At 36.7% G+C, this 21,136-nt stretch overlaps 1 protein-coding gene across 1 annotated transcript in view; it reads right to left on the reverse strand.

Annotated features, from left to right (window-relative positions):
• Positions 1–21,136, reverse strand: part of SEMA3E (semaphorin 3E) — a 242,219-nt gene that overhangs the window by 74,829 nt on the left and 146,254 nt on the right. Inside the window, 2 exon segments of the mRNA XM_035723379.1 lie at positions 12,395–12,514; positions 14,869–14,928. Of these exon segments, the coding sequence (XP_035579272.1) occupies positions 12,395–12,514; positions 14,869–14,928 (180 nt within the window).

A 21,136-nucleotide genomic window follows, 5' to 3' on the forward strand; every position in this document is an offset into this window, starting at 1 on the left:
GCCATTTAAGTGAATGAGATAGTATTATTATGTCCTAGCATATAATGAATGTCCATGAAATACTTCTGAGTTCAAATCAACAAAATCAGAACTTGAAGCGGAGTTTAACATTTTTTGTTTGGTTGCTGTTACACACACATGGGCACCCATGTTTGGAAAACTCAGCGTCCAAGTATGAACAGAGAGATGCCATGGAAGAGGTGAGCCAAAGTGGGCACAGCAGCACCTTCACTTTTTTATTGACTTCTTCCATGTATTCATATTTTTAAGGGGAAACAAAGCCCTATAGCAGCGCTCTCTGCTCCCTGTGGATGTGGCCTGTTAGTTCTTTTCTTAGTACAGCTCTGGCCCAACATCAGCCTCTTCTGCTCCCTCGTTTCCCAGGGGCCAACAGGGAAGCTGCTCGACAACACGGCGTCACCCAATTTCTCTCTGCACCTTCCCCTTGCTCACAGCACACAGAGCTGGAGAGAGACAGGATTCTTACCAACTGCCTCACACTCAGGGTGCAAAACAGAGAGCCATAACATATAAGTAAAGTGTGTCAAGCAGCCTGCCTTTCCAAGAGCTTTCATGGAATCATCATCAGGAAAAAACTAGCACAAGGAATCCTGTTTCCTGTCCCACCAGATCGCGTAAGCAGCTTTCACTATTAAGAGTGACAGAAGAAAAGGTCCTGAAGGAACAATCCCTCTCTTTGGAGACATTTTAAAATAACCTTAGGGGTTTGAAACATCACAAAAATAACAGACTGTAGGCTCCTGATGAAAGCACCATACTCACTTTTGATCTGCAGTAAATAAGGCAGAAGAAACAATGTACAAAATGACTTGAGGACCCAGCTGACAAAATGTATCACTTCTTTTAAAATATTGGTTCTATTTACACATCTCCTCATGCTAGTTTCTAAGTAGTAAGTGCTGATACAGCGCAACATTAAATCTGAAAGAGGCTTCTTGACCTACTCAGAAGATTGATGTCGTCTTTTTTTATAGAACTATTGACAGACTATCTTTGAAAATTACTATGTTAGTATAATATAATTTCCCCTCCACCATTTAGTTTTCAATAAGCATTTTAACACGTGAAATATTTCCATTCTCTCTGCTGCAAAAAAACCCAAAGTATTATTGTAAAGTAATGTCTACTTTCATGCCATAATTTTCATTACATTTTCAGTCAAAAATACATAAACAAGCACCTGGTTCACAGAATGAAAAATGTAGAGTGAGGCCAAAACAAAACCTAAACCTGATTTCATAGGGTGATACATATTGCCTTTTAATCACTTATTTGAAATGAGAACATAAAAAAACTGCCATAATTTTTAAATCAATAAAACATTTCTATATACTTTCACAGAAATGGATCAGGAAATTACAACCTGGGTTAACCTACAAAACATGTGACCAACAGGTTTATAAAAATGTGAGTTATAATCTGGACATTTTTGTTAACTAAAGACTGGTTTAATATATAAAAATTACCTGAAAGTATAAATGTTGCATAATATTTGAAGCAGTCTTCATATATTTTTTCTATTCAAATGGCTAACATCCACCCTTGATTTTTACAAAATTATTGTAAAATTATTACCCTTCACATTTTTTCACTTACTGTTAAGATAACTGCACTTAAACAAACAGAAATAAACAGGGATCTAACAGAAAGCCACTGAAAGAACAAAATTTAAAAATCTTTGTGGGGCACCTGGGTGGCTCAGTTGGTTAAGCAGCTGCCTTGGGCTCAGGTCATGATCCCAGGGTCCTATGGGATCAGTCTCACAGCTCAGCGGGGAGTCTGCTTCTCCCTCTCCCTCTGCCCCTCCTCTTGCTTCTGTTCTCTCTCTCAAATAAATACAATCTTTAAAAAAATTTTAAAAATAAAAATCTTTGTAATTTTGTGGGTTTAGAAGCTGGGTGTAGCAAGAGTTGGTATTAAACAAAATACTTCGTGAAATAAAAATATACATATCTCTTTGTGAAAAACCCAAAGAACATTAAATGCACAGATATACCGACCAGAGTTGTGTAAAAAAAGTACTAACATCTGCTATATAAAATTCTACTGGGTAATTTTTTAAACCTCTAGAAACTGTTACTAGTTCTGTTGGCTATCCAATGGAATTTTACTCTGTACTATATATGCAGAAACTAAAATTTAACTAAGAAACAAATATAAATTAAGTATCTGACAAAAAATATATTTGATTAAAAAATCCATGTATTCATAACATGTATGTTTTGATCTATTTTGGATATTTAGGTATTACTGCCTGAAAAAAATTTTTTTAAGGATTTTATTTATCTGACACAGAAAGAGAGAGGGCACAAGCAGGGAGAGCGGCAGGCAGAGGGAGAGGGAGAAGGAAGCTCCCCACTGAGCAGGGAGCCCAATGGTGGGCTCTATCCCGGAAGCCTGGGATCATGACCTGAGCCGAAGGCAGACGCTTAACCGACTGAGCCATCCAGGCACTCCTCGATATTTTCAATATTTATTGAAAATACAGAGTCCAAACTCTGAACGCAATATGCAAATGCATGTAAAGTATATGACTATAATATGTAAAATATGTTAATATATGTAAATATGCAAAGATGTATGTCTCTATGTAATATGTAAATATGTAAATATGTCTCTATGTAATATGTAAATGTGTGACTCTAAAAGGCAAGAGTCCTGTTAGGTCTAAATTGTAATCTCCTAGTGGCATATTATAAAATATTTAGAGTACAAATTTTCAGTCTGTGAAGTACAAACATGGATTAATTGCTAGGAACACTACTTGCATACAGTTTCTAACACATTTTCAAAGAGATTTATACTGGAATGAGGGATATGTGTAACCCTCATGACTTTGAAGCTGATAATATCCCAACTTAAATAGCTGAGTTGCATTGGAGGAAATGTGTCAGAACTCTACACTGAAAATCAAGGAGTGCATTATTGAGTGTGTCTGGTGCCAAGCATAGTTGCATGGCTAATTCAGTCTGCATACTTAAAAATTGCTATAAATAGGCTTTCAATAAAAATACACTGAGAAAATATACCCTACACTAATGACATAGGACTCAATCTATATTCAAATGCTTATGCCCACAAGGATAATCATATTTTCCCAAGTTTGGGCAGACAAACATTAAAGATGGCCCACACATTCATCCCTTAATCCTGATGATGCTCCCAAAGAGGAATGCTGGCTTCTTTTAAGAGGGGAGTCACTGGCAAAGTTTAGAAACAAATGACTTCATTTCTCACCCTACTCACTGGCCTTGCTTTGCCTCCCCCAGAAACAGCCTCTTAAAACATCTGTGGCAAGGACCTGCAGGTGGCCTCTGCGAGCTGTGAAGGTGACAGATGTTAAGACTAGGGGACTCGAATCCTACAGATGAGCAAGGAACTGAATTCTGTCCACCACCACAGGAACTTGAGATATGACACTGCACTCCAGAAAGGCTGCTGCAGTCCTGGAGACATCTTGAGCAGTAGAGCCAGCTGAATCGTACCTGGACTCCTGCCTCACAGAAAACGTGAGATACGTATTTTATACCCAAACCTCTGTTTCTTTTTATCTGAACCTCTACATTCAACACATAATTTCCATTTTCTTTGGAAGGTGAGTAAAATTAGAGGGAGACACAAATGTGTGGTATTTTATGTATTCCTCTATATTCATATAGCATTTCACGATTTGAAAGGTACTGTGAGGGGTGCCTGGGTGGTGCAGTTGGTTAAGCATCTGAGTCTTGGACTCGGCTTAGGTTGTGATCTCAGGGTTATGAGGTCGAGCCCCACTTTGAGCTCTGTGCTCGGCATGGAGTCTGCTTGAGATTCTCTCTCTCCCTCTGCCCCTTCCATTTGTGCTATCTCTGAAATAAATAAATAAGTCTTAAAAAAAAAAAATGGTACTGTGAACTTCTGCAAGGATACCAGCAGAGGCATACATTCTACTCTCTCTAAATTCTCCCAGAAAAATAGATGGATTGACTGGGAATGCAAAACCAAAAGCTCACTGACCACACTTGGAGCAAAACTGGCTATTGAGACCTCTCCATGAGTCCCCGGGTATGAGCAGGGGTGGATGAACTACCATAAGCTATAAACCACAGAGGGTATTGGTATCTTGCAGAGAGAAGCAACCAGGTTTTGATACACCTGAGAAAAAAGAACTCTCAGATTTCCAAGTGCTCCCTGAGAGCATAGCATCGCTTTAGAACATCAGCTGAGCCTGGAGGAATTTCTGTTGAGTTAATCTGTGGGTGACTGCAAGAGGTCTGTGGGAAGGTTGAAGCTCTATGAACCCTCAAAAGTCACCAGCCCACCTCCCTTCCAAGAAGAAACTGCTGAAATGAGAATACCATTTGTCTAAGAAAAAGATACAGGAGGTGAGAGAAAAAGCAATATCCTGACAAAAGATAAAGAGATGATAGCCAGGAGAAGCACTTTTATACACTTCTCCATATTTTTTTTTAACACTTCATAAAACAAAACAGAATGGTGAGTTCTGGAACATGAAGGTACTAGACATTTATTCTACTCCACACTTCCCTTTTAAAAGTTCAGGAAAACGAATTTTATATAAAAATGAGCAACAAAGAAAGATTCCAGCTAAATCCAGTACAATGTTCTTGTAAGAAAAAATAAGAAACAGATTAACATTTACAAAGACAACAAAGGTTTGTCAAAAAAAAAAGCCACAAAAACAAATTAGAACCAACCATAACTATTTCAATAGAATTTAGAAGAAATTAAGAAAATGACAGATGAAATAAACCATAATCAAAATTAGAAAAACTCAAAAATGAGATGACAGAAGTCAGGAAAGACTTTAAAATAAAAAGGATAGAGTGTCCTTCCTCATCTCTTTGGTTTAAAATCTAATTTGTCTGATATAAGGATTGCCACCCCAGCTTTCTTTTGGAGTCCACTAGCATGGTAAATGGTTTTCCACCCCCTCACTTTCAATCTGGGGGTGTCTTTGGGTCTAAAATGAGTCTCTTGCAGACAGCATATCGATGAGTCTTGTTTTTTAATCCAATCTGATAGCCTGTGTCTTTTGATTGGGGCATTTAGCCCATTTACATTCAGGGTAACTATTGAAAAATACGAATTTAGTGCCACTGTATTGCCTGTAAGGTGACTATTACTGTATTCCTTTCTGATCTATGTTACTTTTAGGCTCTCTCTTTGCTTAGAGGACCCCTTTCAATATTTCTTGCAGGGCTGGTTTCGTGTTTGCAAATTCCTTTAGTTTTCATTTGTCCTGGAAGCTTTTTATCTCTCCTTCTATTTTCAATGACAGCCTAGCTGGATATAGTATTCTTGGCTGCATATTTTTCTCATTTAGTGCTCTGAATATATCATGCCAGTCTTTCCTGGCCTGCCAGGTCTCTGTGGATAGGTCTGTTGCCAATCTAATGTTTCTACCATTGCAGGTTACAGATATCTTGTCCCGAGCTGCTTTCAGGATTTTCTCTTTGTCTCTGAGACTCATAAGTTTTACTATTAGATGTCGGAGGGTTGACCTATTTGTATTCATTTTGAGGGGGGTTCTCTGTGCCTCCTGGATTTTGATACCTGTTTCCTCACCCACATTAGGGAAGTTCTCTGCTATAATTTGCTCCAATATCCCTTCTGCCCCCCTCTCTCTTTCTTCTTCTTCTGGGATCCCAATTATTCTAATGTTGTTCCATCTTATGGTATCGCTTATCTCTCGAATTCTGCCCTCGTGATCCAGTAGTTGTTTATCTCTCTTTTTCTCAGCTTCCCTTTTATTTTCCATCATTCGGTCTTCTATATCACTAGTTCTCTCCTCTGCCTCATTTGTCCTAGCAGTTAAAGCCTCCATTTTTGATTGCACCTCATTAATAGCCTTTTTGATTTCGACTTGGTTAGATTTTAGTTCTTTTATTTCTTTCTCCAGAAAGGGTGTCTCTAATATCTTTCATGCTTTTTTCAAGCCCAGCTAGTATCTTTAAAATCATCATTCTGAACTGTAGTTCCGACATCTTACTAATGTCCGTATTGATTAGGTCCCTGGCAGTTGGTACTGCCTCTTGTTCTTTTTTTTTTTGAGGTGATTTTTTTCTGTCTTGTCATTTTGTTCTGAGGAGAATAGATGAATGAGAACAAAATGCTAACAGGGTAACAATGACCCCAGAAAAATATACACTGAACAAATCAGAAGAGACCTGAAACCAGGGGAAAAGAAAGGGAAAGAAAGAAAAAAGAAAGAAAAAAAAAAGAAAAAGAAAAAGATTAAAAAAAAAAAGGAATATGATCAAATATGATCAGGCTGGTGCATAGATCAGTGCCACACACTAGATTTCGGGCATATTTTGGTCTGTTAGAAGAAAGTCCCTCCCAAAATTTTAAAGAAAGAAAAACTTATATATGTACAAAAATAAGGGTAAATATGATGAAGGGATGGAATATGACTGTAAAGATGAAAATTATAAAAGATTTTATAAAAGGAATTGATAAGAAGTTGGTTGAAAAAGGAAAGAAGAGGAATTAAAAAAATAAAGGGAGAGAATGTGATCAGTCAGGAGACTAGAACAAAGCCATACACTAGAGATTTAAAGTATATTTTAGTCTGTTAGAAGCAACTGTATCCCAAAATTTCAAAGAGAGAACAACTTATATATATACATACCAAAAATAAGGTTAACTATTATGAAGGGATAGAATATGACTCTAAAAATGAAAAGTAAAAAATATTTTTTTTTAAATTTTTTATTTATTTGACAGAGAGAGACACAGCGAGAGAAGGAACACAAGCAGGGGGAGTGGGAGAGGGAGAAGCAGGTTTCCCGTGGAGCAGGGAGCCCGATGTGGGGCTCGATCCCAGGACCCTGGGATCATGACCTGAGCCGAAGGCAGATGCTTAATGCTGAGCCACCCAGGTGCCCCAGTAAAAAAGGTTTTTAAAAAAAGGGACTGATAAGATGTTGGTTGAAAAAGGGAAAAAGAAAAATTCAAAAAAAAAAAAAAAAGAAAATTTAAAAAATTAACTTTGAAAGACTAAAGAATTATGGGGAAAAAAGCCCAGGAAGGAAAAACAATTTTAAAACTGAAGACTAAACTAGAAGGGACATATTAGAAAAAATACCCCAAGAGTTTATGCCCTAGGTGAAAATAAAAACAAAAAATAAAAATAATGGATTTGACCTGGGTACTTGTAAGAAACGGGTCTTCCATTTGTGAAAATGATCTAGCCATTTATTGGCATGCTGCATACTTCTTGTATTTATATTATACTTCAATAAAAAATTAAAAATAATGCAATGTGAAAGAGATAAAAGTGATTCAAGAGAAAGTTGGCTTTAATCTTTGATGCCAGAAGACCACAGTTTGCATGCACATTTTACTGATACTCCTCTCATAAATGCCTCCAAAGACTTTCTAGGTCCAATGGCACTTTGACTCTTCAAAACTTCTAACTTTGGTGATCACTCCTTTATTTTTGTGCTATCTCATTCTGATTTTCCTTCTAAACTTCCTCGTCACTCCTTTCTAATCTCCTTTGTGGGTTTTTCTTCCTCCACCAGGCTTTCTGTTCTTTTTTTAAAGATTTATTTTATTTATTTGAGAGGGAGAGAGCAAGCGAGCACAAGCACAAGCAGGGGGAGGGGCAGACGAAGAGAATCTCAAGCCGACTCACTGCTGAGCACAGGGCCCAATGTGGGGCTGGATCTCATGACCCTGAGATCATGACCTGAGATGAAATAAAGAGTCAGATGCTTAACGGACTGAGCCACCCAGGCCTCCTTTTTTAAAGAAAAGATTTATTTATTTGAGAGAGAGACAGAGAGACAGAGAGAATGCATGTCTTCCTCCACCAGCCTTTCAAGTTTTGGTGTTTCTGGGCTCCATATTTAGCTATTTTCCCTTTTTACTCAAATTATCTTCTTAGCCAATGATATCATGCCTAAAGATTTCAGCTTTCTCTCTCTCTCTCACACACACACACACACACACACACACACACACACACACACACACACACACTATTAATTCTCAAATCTGTGTTTCTACCTCAGGTCTCTCTCCTGAAGAAATAGCCCTTCACATCCAACTGTTGATGAGACCTCTCTACTAAATATCCCACAGCACCCCCCCTCAGCAAACTTACTTCCCACCCGGCCCTCATTATCTGCAAGAAGTGGCCACATTCTGTTACTTGATAACTAACTTTCCTCTATCTGCTAGCCTAAGAAAAACTTTCTTTGAACACTCCTACACTTTTTATATCTTTCCCTTATTTTTTCCCCTTAACAATTTTATTTCTGGATTAAATAGGCAGTTTTTATTTGGTCTTTATTTGGTCACTATTCAGTCACTTCTTAATCTCTGACATTCTAATTACTCATTCCTTTAGCAAAACTGCCCTCTCTGTAGCATTGATGTTGTCTATCATTTTATAGTATTTTTATCCTATTTTGAGTGATTATAAATTTTTGTACTAACCTGATTTGCCTTATACTACTCTGTCTGCTCAGTCTCTATTTACACTGATACTCCCTAGACATGCACTGCCACCTAAATAATGGAATTTTCCAAGCCCGTGGATAAAGGGAGAGGGAGAGAGGGAAGGAATAAGATGGAGGGGTGGATGGAGGTGGGGTGAGAAAGAGAGAGGAGACTCATCCAGGGACAAATAACTACCCAGGGTTCAATAATTCAACTTATTCTGATAATACCCTCTCCCAGCATGCAGGTAAATTTTTCAAATAACTATACATAGAAATGAAGAAGTTATAACTGAGAAATACTGAGCACATTTTTATGTGTTCACAAAACCTACTCTGCCTCTTGAGCTCCCTCTTGCTTTTCTTCTCAATCATCAAGAAATAAAACTGGAATTGTTTTTTAATTCCCTTTAGTCAGTAACTTCCAATAAAATGTTGTTATATAACCTCCCCCGCTGAGCAGTTTCTCACATCAGTTCCACACTTCCTTTCCTTTGCTATTGTGACAACACTATTAAATATCCTCATGATCTTGCAGACTCCTGTAATCGCCTTCTTTAATTTCCCTCTGCCTTTCATCTCTCTCTGCTTGAATCAATCCTAAATATTACTCGTGTCGTGTCATGTCATTCAGCCTGCTCAAATTTCATCTTCTCTATGCTGTCTTTGGAAGTAACTATAAAATGCCACTGTCTAAGCATTAAAATCCTATGCCAATTGGCCCCAGTTTTATCTTCTGATGTTCCCCCAACCAACCCGACTAATGTCCGCAAACCTATCCCGTATGTGCCTGCCTCAGTGTTTTTTAAACTAAGTATTTTCCTTACCTATAATAATGTGTAACTTCTCATTCTCTCATATAGAATGTTATCAAGCCTCCACATGGAGATTTGGGAATAAATATTTCAATATTCTTATTATCCTACTATCCACGATTTCCTTTCATGACACATGCAGATTTTTTTTCCAAAATGCATTGTCAATCATATTGCTACTTAGATAATTACATGAGAAAAATTTTCAATATCATGTACGGAGATGAATTACACATAGTTCCACTTCTACCAATGACAATCAGCTTGTCTGGACTCTCACACAGGTAATGATGATAAACTAGTAATTTCTTTAAAAATTATTTTAAAAAAATGGAGATCAGTTCAGAGCAAAGACTAGAGAGTTTTTCACTCAAGGAAATCCCCTAACCCATATGGTGAGGAATGGCTAGAACTCAAGCAGAAAACTACAGACTTACTAGCTTGGAAAGTCAGAGAACAGAGACTTAAAAGTACCAGGGCAGCTGAAATGCAAGAGGAGATACCCAGAAACGGAGGGGGGCACCCTCAACTGCATGTATACATTCTTTCCCAAATCCTTGGCTGACACCTGACTGCATGTGCAAGCAGAGCATAAAAAGCACTGTCTGGAAAATTGAAAGAGGTTTTTGGCTGCCGCCCATCACAAGAGATTTTTGAGTCCAGACAAGTAAGCTGCTTGCTAGAATAAAAATCAACTCTCTTTAAAAGATAATCAAGTCCACAGTCTTGAAAACATATGATCCATAATGTCTGGTACACAATAAAAATTACTAGACATGTGAAGAAATAAGAAAATATGATCTATAGTCAAGAGGGAAAAGCAATCGTGTAAACTTACCTTAAGTTGACCCAGATGTTAAAACTAGCAAATAGGGATTTTAAAACAGCTCTTAAAAATATGTTCAAGGGCTTAAAGAAAAATATAGTCATGATGAATTAAAAATATGGGGACTTGCTCATTAAAGAAATGAAATATAAATAAGATGGAAGTTTCAGTCCTGCAAAGTACATTATCTATATTGACCATTACTGGAGTGGGCTTAACAGCATACTAGAGATGTCAGAGGAAAGGATTAATAAACTTGAAAATAAATGGATAGAACTTATCCCATTTGAAAAGCAGAGAAAACAAAGACTGAATAAAAATGAGCAAAATCTCAGTGATTTGTGGCATAATGCCATACACACACTAGCTCACGCATATGCACGTGTGCACACACCAACTCTCAAAGAGAGGAGAGCATGAAACAATATTATCCGAAATAATAATGGCCAAAAATTTGCCAAATTTGATGCAAAACATAAGCTTTTATATCTAAAAGTCTCAGTATTTCAAGAACTATAAATATCATTCTCCCACCACCACCACCACCACACACAACTGGCATACTATGGAAAAAATGCTGAAAGCAAACATGAAGAGAAAATCTTGAAAGATAAAGTGATTCCAAACAGGGTAATATCAATATGTAAGAAACCTGAATATACGTCAGAAAGTGATTAGAAGACAATAAAGTATTTTTGAAATGCTGAAAGAAAACAAAAACAAAAACAAAACCTGTGAACCCCAAATTTTATATCCAGGGACAATACCCTCAGAAATAAAAATGAAATCAAGGCATTTTCAGATAAATGAAAACTGAGAGGATCTGTTGCCAATAGATCTGCACCACAAAATGTATATATTCTGGCTTCCCATATAGGTATACATGTCTGTCTGTATACTTTGCTACATGTAAATATTCTGACCTTCTCTGGGCTGATTTGCCTTACACATCTCTTTTTAAAGTTCTTCCAGTAGATCAACTGTATTGATCCTTTAAAATAATTCAGTGAGTACACTCGATGTGTCTGTGTATGCTCCTTAGCTTTAATCTACAAGTGGAGGTGGTTAGTTAACATTTAAAATATGCTAATCAAAAATCCTGCCTATAAGGACACTTAGCAGCTGAAGTACCTCAATCAGGGGCGCTCTCAAGAGACGGCTAAACTAAGCCCTTCAGATATTACTAATTATATGCACACCTGAGTGTTAACTAGTATAAGGGATATCAAACATGATTTTTCACCAGTGAAATGAATGTTATTCTTTATATGTGGTGGCTGAAAATATTTTAGGGTCAGTGCTGCGCTTTCATAAACAGAGTATAAGAATCAAGAGACTGTAGCTGTTTCACTACAGAATATCTAGAGGTCTGTTTTATTTTTTTTAAGATTTTATTTATTTGAGAGTGCGAGAGAGAGCACAGGATGGGGCAGGGGAGGGGGGGTCAGAGGGAGAAGCAGACTCCAGTGGAGCAGGGAGCCTGATGTGGGGCTGGATCCCAGGACCCTGAGATCAAGACCTGAGCCGAAGGCAGACGCTTAACCGACTGAGCCACCCAAGCACCCCTAGATGTTTGTTTCATCTGAATCCCATCTTCCTGTAGGATTCTGCCTTCTGACATAAAAAAAGGTAGCAGATAATATTTTTTTAATTGATCTTCAAGCCTGCATTTTAGTCAGTGTTTTATGTGTGACAGAATCCAGTTGAGATTTGCTCTCTTCTCTTCTCTTCGAGATCTGTTTTCTTTATGCTGATCACCTAGTAGTGGGGTCTAGGACATATAGCTCTCACCTACTAATATTTAACTTCAGTCAGTTTGTTATCCACCCTACCCCCCAACTCCAGCTGGGGTCTAAAAAAAGAATAGTTACAAAATCAATAAGTCTTTGCATAACCTCTGTAAAATACTATATGTAGTAATATTGCTTATATAAATTTATTTCTAAATATATATGTACATTGTAGTTCAGTGGTTACATTAATAAAATTTATGTAAGAACACAAGAGAGAACATAGTTTGATATGAAGAAGTATTTTTAAGTGCACAATTAAGTGAATGAAGCTGTTCAGAGAATGAATACATAAAGAATTGAATGATTCAGAGGTTTTATAGCTGACAAGGATTTTAAAGGTCCGGAGAAATTTCTCTGACTTGGGAAAACTTCATCAGTATATCACAAATGCTCTTCTTTTTCACCAAAGAAAACGCCACAACCTTTCTTAAAAAAAAAAAAAAGTTCTTTTAAGCATGACTTTTATTGACAGGAATGAAATTATCTTACTTCCAAATGGTATCCAACCCTGATGAAGGCACAAAGTGGGTCAAAAGCTCCAGTACCACAGGTCAGAAGGTGCGTCCTATTATAGTGATGCAAAACGCGAACATAATTTGCACATTCACTCTAAAGCAGAAAAACAGAAAGAAGAAATTTGTTAATGTATAAAAAAAAAAAAGTTTAGCCCTTTTTTTGATTTCTGTTTTCCCTAACCCCACAAATCTCATGTTCAAGTCTCCCTTGGCTAGAGGAGGCAAGAAACAGTGGAAGAATAGACTGGTTGACCGATGCACATTTTAGCCTCACCACATGAATTACACTTATAATGGGATTGTATCATTTTTCAGGTATTCTAGCACGTTATAACCGGGGAGTAAAAAAAAGTGCTGTTCAGAAATTTATTCAAACAAAGATTTGCATAGCGATATGCATGTTCCACTAAGTTATTCCCAATGCTGTTATTTTTTTTCAAGTGCGTATAAACAAATGAATCATACAAAGTCAGAAAACCAATAATTAGAGAAGGCTTCACTACCCTTAAAGAAACATATGTAGACTTTAAGGCATTACAGAGTTTTGATGTTTGGAAAAATAAGTCCTATCTTCAAATCCATAAATTCATGCAAAGCACTTTCAAAGGGAATTTTCAAATAAATTCATAGAAAGCTAACCAAGAGAAATAACATTTTACATCTATTACTATAAGACTGCTGTGTAGGAATCAGCAAAATTTTTTTTTATGAAGGACCAGGGAGTAATATATTTAGTTCGAACGGCCAACTGGTCTCTGTCTCAACAACTGACCTCTGTGAATATGGCATGAAAGCAGTCACAGACAATCCAAAATGAATGTGTGCAGCTAGCTTCCAATAAAACTTTATTTACAAAAACAGATGGCAGGCCACATTTGGCTGAGGAGCTCTAGTTTGCCTACATCGGGATTCAACTAGAACTTTTTGAGGACAAAATATTTATTTTACACTTCTTCGTATTCCCTGGTTAATTAAACACAGTCCCAAATATATATTATATGCTTAACAAATCTTACTATATAAATCACTAGGTGAGTTTTATGATCAATATGCTAAATGAAAAATGTTTAAAACTGCTCAAACCAACTTGTCTGAATTAATTCTAGAAAACACCTTCCTGGTAAATTAGGTATTGCTGTTTCATTTAAAATAAATTACAAAATACTAAACTCTTTTAATGCTAAATGTTACTCTGAAATCAATACATGCAGTAGGCAGTAAATACAATGTTTTATAAGGGCAGATTATGACTTTTAAAATCTCTCACAGAACAGTATTGGGTGAAAAAGCCACCAGAACCATCTGACCAGAAATGATTCAGATTATAGCATTCCCTTGCTCAGAATGAGCAATGTACTACTAACCTGATTATCCAGAGCACGTAGACAGATTTTCTTCAATTTCCCACTCAGGTAGCATTTATTCTCAGGCTGACCCATACCACTGGAAAAATCTGATCATTCAGGCATGGGGAAAATATTCTATTCTCCTATCACTATAAGCACCTGCTTTCCATCTCATGAAACACTGTCACACCTAGAATGAGCGGATTAGACTACAATTTGGCTCTGTTGGGCTTAGGTTGACATAGCCTAAGCCTGTGTTTGATTAGTCAGCATCATGCTGTGGACTAAGGCAGCAAGACTCACTCCTTGGCTGTGACCCAGTTGCTACAGAGACTCAGAACTTGGTATAACGTGTGTTAGTCTTTTACATGGTATTTTTTTCTCACTAAAAAAAGAAAAAAAAAAAAGGATGAGTTAACTTTCAAAAGGAGATGTGCATGCCTTCCTCCAAAGCTGTGTCTTGTGTCATCAGAGCGACTCCTAGCACATAAAAGTCCCTTCGTGCATATTTTAGTGGGCTCGGAAATGGGTCAGAGCTGCCACTCCTATACAACCTCATGCACCGCGGGGAAGTTACGGAGACTGAAGATCGATTCTTCCAGAAGGAAAGACCCTAAACACATGGTGGGATAGGTAAAGCATGCTTATTGCCTTTGCCTTCTCCTTTCTGTTTTTTTTCTCCTTTTGTTTCTTCATTTGGTTCTACTTTACTAATCACAGAAAAATGAAATCTCACAAAGAATACACTTAGCTTTCCCTTGAATTAAAAATTTACCTGAAATTATTTTTTTAAATATGTAGGAAATAAGCATTAGTGGAAGAAATTCATAAATCTGAGTTGATAAATATGTAATAAAACCAAAACCAAGATCTAGAGGCACCTCAGCTCCCTTTACTCTAACTTCATATTGAAATCAACTTATAAATAATGATCTCTATACAATGTTTATTTCTGTTTGGATATGTGTACATATATTTTTTTCTTCTTGCATGAACTGTATATATGCCTTTGGGAGCAAATAAGAGGTTAGGGAGTCAGTCCCCTGTGACTGACCAGGGACAGAACTGATGATGTGTTTAATTTACAATGAGTAATACTTACCTCATCTTTTCCTTTCATTATGCATTCTTCTATTTTTAGTGCTGTACTAGGCCAGTGTATCTGAAATAAAAGATAATGTACCATTATGCAAATGCAAATACAAAAATAAACCACACTGAAAAACCATTTTGCTGTGTTCCCAACACGTTTTCATTTTGTTCCATTTCCTGAGAAGATAAATCAAGACTTTATCTTCTTTATATCATTATCTGCCTAATGAAGACACTTACATCTGAGCTTTTATTTCATGCAAAAACTTAGTTTTTTAAAAAAAAATCTTTCTGAACGCTCCCTCAAGACTCAGCCCTTCAGAGGTCACCCACGCTTCCAGCAGCCGTGCTCTGTGCTTAACCTGCCGTAACCTCCACCATCCAGTCCTTCCCCTGAACCTGACCATCTTCCCAAGTCAGGCACCTCCCTGAGTTCCCTTTGCATTTTTACCACTTAGCCCAGAGTTTGGTGTGTGGGGACTCAGTTATGCTGGCTAAATGAGGGATTAAAGGATGTATGACTCCTATGTCCTGGAGGGACACCCAGACTGCCTCCAGATCTCCACCATATCAAACACGGTCCATCTCTGTACCTGTCCCTCCGAGATCAGTAAAAGAGCATTATTGGTATGCATAATCAGTGGAGTGGGGTTGGTGTACATATAACCCAGGAGTAGAATTACTGGGTCTTAGGGTAAGTATATATTGAATCTGTTAACACAGTGCCAGAGTGCTCTCCAGAACGGCCACCCATTCATACTCCACCAGCAATATCCCCGTATCTTCACTGATACTTGAATTAATCGGCTTTCTAATTTTTGTACTAAGCACCTCAGATTCAATACTCAATTAAACCCTTACCACAACTTTATCAAAGATATATTATTATCTAGGGAGCTCCTTTTAAAAACAAAACAAAACAAAATGTACATTTCTACGTCCAGCCCCAAAACGTGGTACATCAATGTAATCCATTTGAGCAAGTACAGCTAGTGTTAAGTTGCCCAAGACCTTAAGCCTCCAAGTTAATAGTTTATCCCCACATCTGGCGGGTCAATTACCCTCTCCCATCAGGCTGAAAAAGCTCAACTGGCCCCCTTTCTTGTGTCTCTCTCAGAATTCTGGAGTGCATCATCTCATGTTATTGTGTCATCTTCATGGTTTCCTACTGGTTGGGTGATAACAGACTGTTTGGAGGAATATTGGCTCTGACCAGAACACCCTGTAACTTTTTTTCATTGCTTTCACAAAGGATTTCACCTTAGATCCATATGCACTAGGGTACAGAACTCCTAAGATGTCGTCTCTTCCTCTCCTGCCTCCATGACACTTTGAGCCAGGCTACATCAATATTTCTTTGGTTCTCTTCTTTTTAGGCAATCACCTTCTGTTCTCAAGCTAACATTTTGGTGAAGGAGTAGGGGGCGCCTCTCAAGAGATTACTATTTCTACAAATAAACTTTTCCTCCTCAGGACGCTCCAAAGTCCCCAGGGAAAGGGTCTAGGTATAGCCTTCTACTACCCAGGGTCAGTGTTTACTGTCATTAGACTATTATTGTTCAGGCTTGGGTTAGTCAGCCAGACTCTTTTCCTATCCATGGCAGTCTGTCCCCTTAAGGCCCCTATTATCTCTCCCTGACTTCTCCCCTTCTTCTACCCGCCACCATCCCATTCTGTGCTCTGCTAGCCTGAGAAACCATTCTGGGTATCAAACTAAATATTAGATATTGCTGATAAGGAGGTATTTTTTTTTTTTATTTAGTGAGCACGCTCTTTCTTTTAATTAGTGGCCAACATTTACAAATGAGAAATTTTGCATAAAAATCAAGACTTCTGGTTTCTCTAAATGGCCCAGGCACACTTTGATTTGCTTCAGACTTTTCTTTTACCTGACTGACCTCTGCAGTCATTTTAGTTTTTGAAAACTGATATATTTATGTTTGAATCCCAAATATGGTCACGATTTAAACTTTTCTTTTTAAAAACTGTGCCCCATAAAATAACATGCTAGGTATTTATATGCCAGAACTGAAAAAGGCTTATCACTAACCCACACATTATGTAGCCAAATCCAGTCCCTGATACATAAATAATATTGGGAATGCATAAAAGTGGTGTCAAAGGCATTTTATTATGAAGATTTTTACATAAGTACATGTATTATCATAGGAGTAAGCACTCTGTGGTTTGAATTACAGGTATAAAATATTACTTTGATGTTCTTATTAGTGTAATGGGCCCCCAAAAGTTTCTTACTTACAATATTCAACATCAGGTGTTCAAGCATCAGTACATAAACTTAAAAAATAATCATGTGTTTTCATTTACGTTGCAACACAGAAAAAAGACAATGTAAGGAAAAATGTAAGAAAACCAACTAAAAAGGCAAAAGCACACACATAAAATCCCAGAATCAATGTTCATGACGGCAGTAGTGAATCCAGCAGTGGATCATATGCGAGTCAGGAAAGACATCACATATCACATCAATGTCAGGTTCAGATGCAGCCCTGCATCAGCTTCAGCAGAGTCGCTACTACCATTAGAGGGTAAGCATCCTAGAAGTGAGGCTGTAGAATTTATAAACTTCACAGATCCATTATTTTGGAAAAGATTTTTGCATGTGGGGTGAGATTTTTTTTCAGGTGATTTCTAAGACTCATTTTCACTTGAGATTCAATTTGTTTTTGGAATTATGATTTTACTGTGGATGCATAAATTATTCAAAAGGATATGCTAGAACATGTGCATATGTATAGACATGTATATGGACTGTATATACACATAGCATATATTACATATACACAAGTAAATATAAATACAAATGTATTTTAGGATCATCTATCACTGGAAAGATTTTCATGACGAATTCAGTTATCAGCATCGATAAATCAGAGAATATCTCACTTGTAATTTCCAATCTTGCTTTATATTCTTAACACAATTTAGGAGATACAGGGCTCTTCTTCTTAAACTGTATTTTCACAATTTCAAAGTAAAACTCAACCAATTCTTTAGAAAAATATACCAGGTTCAGCTTCTCAACATTGAAATAATATCCAGACCAGTAAAACCACCACAACATATTATATCCTGTATTCCCCTGACTGCTTCATAACAATTATTTCTAGGAATATTTGAATACCTTGTTTAGGGGGCAATTCTCTACAGAATTTCTATACATCTTCTGACAGATTCTGTTCCCCATTATCTTCTCAAACAGGCTTCAAAGTAGAGATGGAACTTCCCTCCAGGGAAAATGAAAGACTTGTTTCCTGGCCAGGATAATTAAGTGAATGTTTCCCTCTAGACAGAGGCTGAAAAGTTTGCTAACACACCTACTAAAATTTTCCTGTTTGCTAAGCTTGAGGTTCATCAGGCATAACACACACTCACTGTGTGTGCAGCATCTACCTGGGATGCTATGTACCACCCCCTGTGGGACTTAAGGGGGCAAAGCAATTGCTGGAAATATGACGGCCATGCTATATGCTATGATGTGGCTAGTAGAGTCCTTTGTCTCTGAACCATGAGTCTCATGTCTTCTGGCAGCATCTAGGAAACAGTGACATGCTAACTTGCGATCTTACAAGTGAGGTAAAATCTCAGACCCTTTACAGTTTTGACGCCAACACAAGATAATCTATTTTGTGATAGTGAATATGATAAATGGCTTTTCTAAGGATTGTCAGAATCTGTAATGTTTTTAGCAGCAAATGTAATAATGTCAATTGTTCTTGGAAAGAAAAAGTCATTCTCTCAGGCACATCTTACAGTGTTTCACGACAAAACCTTTCCTGGTATCTTTTTAAATATTTCTCCCTCCTTTGATCCTCTATGTTGTTCTTCTTACTGTCTCTACTTAGGATTATATTATGATTTGTGTACTTAACTTCAGCTTTCCTATTAATCTGTAAGTTAGAGAGAGCAAGGCAATGTCTTATTTCTGTATCCCTACCAATGCACAATCCCAACGCGGAGTAACACCTTAGTGTGGTTACTGCTTATTCAGTGTCTATTGATTGACTTGTATCAATCAATACACCTTTACCACATTCTTTGTAAAGTCCATCCACAGTAACATTTGAGAGATAAGCTTCACTGATGTGAAACTGCTGTAAATAGTGGCAAAGGAACAAGACAAGTAACAATATTCAGTTTAATCAGGGAGAAATTCTGTAGGATGTTAACAAAAATCTAGGCTTTGAAAGACTGGTGGGATTTCTGAAGACAGACAGAAGGTCTCAACCAGATCACTTTGAAAGGATGGGAGAGATGCAGAAGATTAAATTATGAACACTTACTACCCTAAAGTCTTAATACGCAGCAGCTCTCCAAAGAACCATGTCATTATAGATTTACTCAAGTTTTGTTGTTTTCATTTGGTTTTTTAACAACACTTAACAGGCTCAGGATGGCACTCAAATGTTCATTCATGTGAAAAAAAAAGATGAAAGAGCAAGACCTCATGAAAATGGAGTTATTTTAAAGCCATCATGTACAACTATCCTGCCAAGATAGCAAGGGAAATTATTTTCTTCATTTGTTGTGGAAGTCAGGATGTATTCTGGTTCTGCTCCAGAGTTTAGCATCAACAAAAACCCATCAAATTAAGCTATTTGTTCTGTACAAAATATTTTTAAAAGGCAGTTAAACAACAGGGTGTAACGCTATTTCCAAATTTTCTGTTCCAAAAAGATATAAAAAGCAAAAGGTTAAATACACATCATTTCATCATAATACTCCTGTAATACAATTTAATTGTTCCAAAGCACATTTCCAGGCAATTTACTATTCTTGCATACCTCAAAGGAGAAAAATAAAATAAAATAAAAATTAAATTACAAAGCCATTTTTTCTGGACTCCCTAGTGAGTCTCATAATTATGCTATGATTAAGGATTTAACAACTTACTGTTACAAGATGTTATAACACTGAGAGATTTAGGGAAGCGAAAACAAATCCAAGAAGAAGAAATAATTTAACTGTCTAAAAAAAGATTTCCACTTATAAATAAATAAATAATCAATCCAGTAAATCTCTCTTCATGGAATATATTTAACTACCTTAGACACTATTATAATTTCAACTACGATATTCTCTAACTCTATTATTCTAATAAAAATGTGTACTTATGTTTTAGTTTTACTTTCTACATTTTACATCTACGTACAGTACCAGTGTCCATCAGTCTGTATTTAAACTATTTGTCCTATAAATATCATGAAAAGAAAATATATTTTGAGTATAACACATTAGGAGAGTCCTAATGGTTTATAAATGGTAGTCTTTAACCTAACATATAATCATTTCGTGTTTATGCTTTTATAGTTAATTATAATGACTGTCATTATTCAAGTAGTTTATATGCCAGAATTGTAATCTTCTGCACTATAAACAAGATTTGTATTTGAAATGTTTATATGCCAAAGCATTTGAACTAGGACAATATTATTACTACAAGAACATTATCGGCCTGATGCATGCCCTTTTTAATACGTGAAATTTACTCAACTGCTAACATTAATGTGAAATACCATCTGCTATTTATATGCAAATTATATTTTAATGCCTTTTTCCACTCAGTAAAAAAATTAAATTCTAAAATACAAGAATTTCTTTCACTTTTGATGCAATAAAGTTGAATAAATGGGAAAAATATAAATACGTTCAAAAACAGAAATGTCTGAAAGAGCTGTATGTACAGATATCCAAATTAAGTAGTGTAATGTTAGCCTAAAATAATAATGGAGAGAGTAATTTTAGGAAAAAAGCCTGATTTAGAAACTTAGAGAAAAACTATGGATGACTGTTAAATTCAAAGTTTATTACTAATATGGGATAGTCTATGAAGTCCCGTAAAATATGGGACTTACATAAATATACCTACTTTCAATTTCTTTGGGAAATGGAAAAAGAGAGAAGAATATTTTATACTTCAAACTAGCACTGCTATCTATCTTCCAGAGAAAATTTTTGACTGGTTTTTCAGGAAACTGAAGTAACCCTCACATAAGCACAGATGGCAAGGCACTATAAAGACTGACCATGGCCAAGCTAATCTCTTACCATGGTTGAATACTGGAGTCAGTGGGGCTCTCAATCTTTGCCATAAGTAAACAAGTGGGGAACAGCTCCTTCTTATACTAGTCAGTAGTTTTCTCCATTCCTGTCATCAACAACTAACTATTCCACTAGTTCTTCACCATTACTAAGGTAAAATGCAGTCATGCTAAGGGAATAAGAACCAAAAGGAAAGAAATACCACCTAATAAAAG

The sequence above is a fragment of the Zalophus californianus genome, chromosome 12, assembly GCF_009762305.2.
Source record: "Zalophus californianus isolate mZalCal1 chromosome 12, mZalCal1.pri.v2, whole genome shotgun sequence".
Lineage (NCBI taxonomy): Eukaryota > Metazoa > Chordata > Mammalia > Carnivora > Otariidae > Zalophus > Zalophus californianus.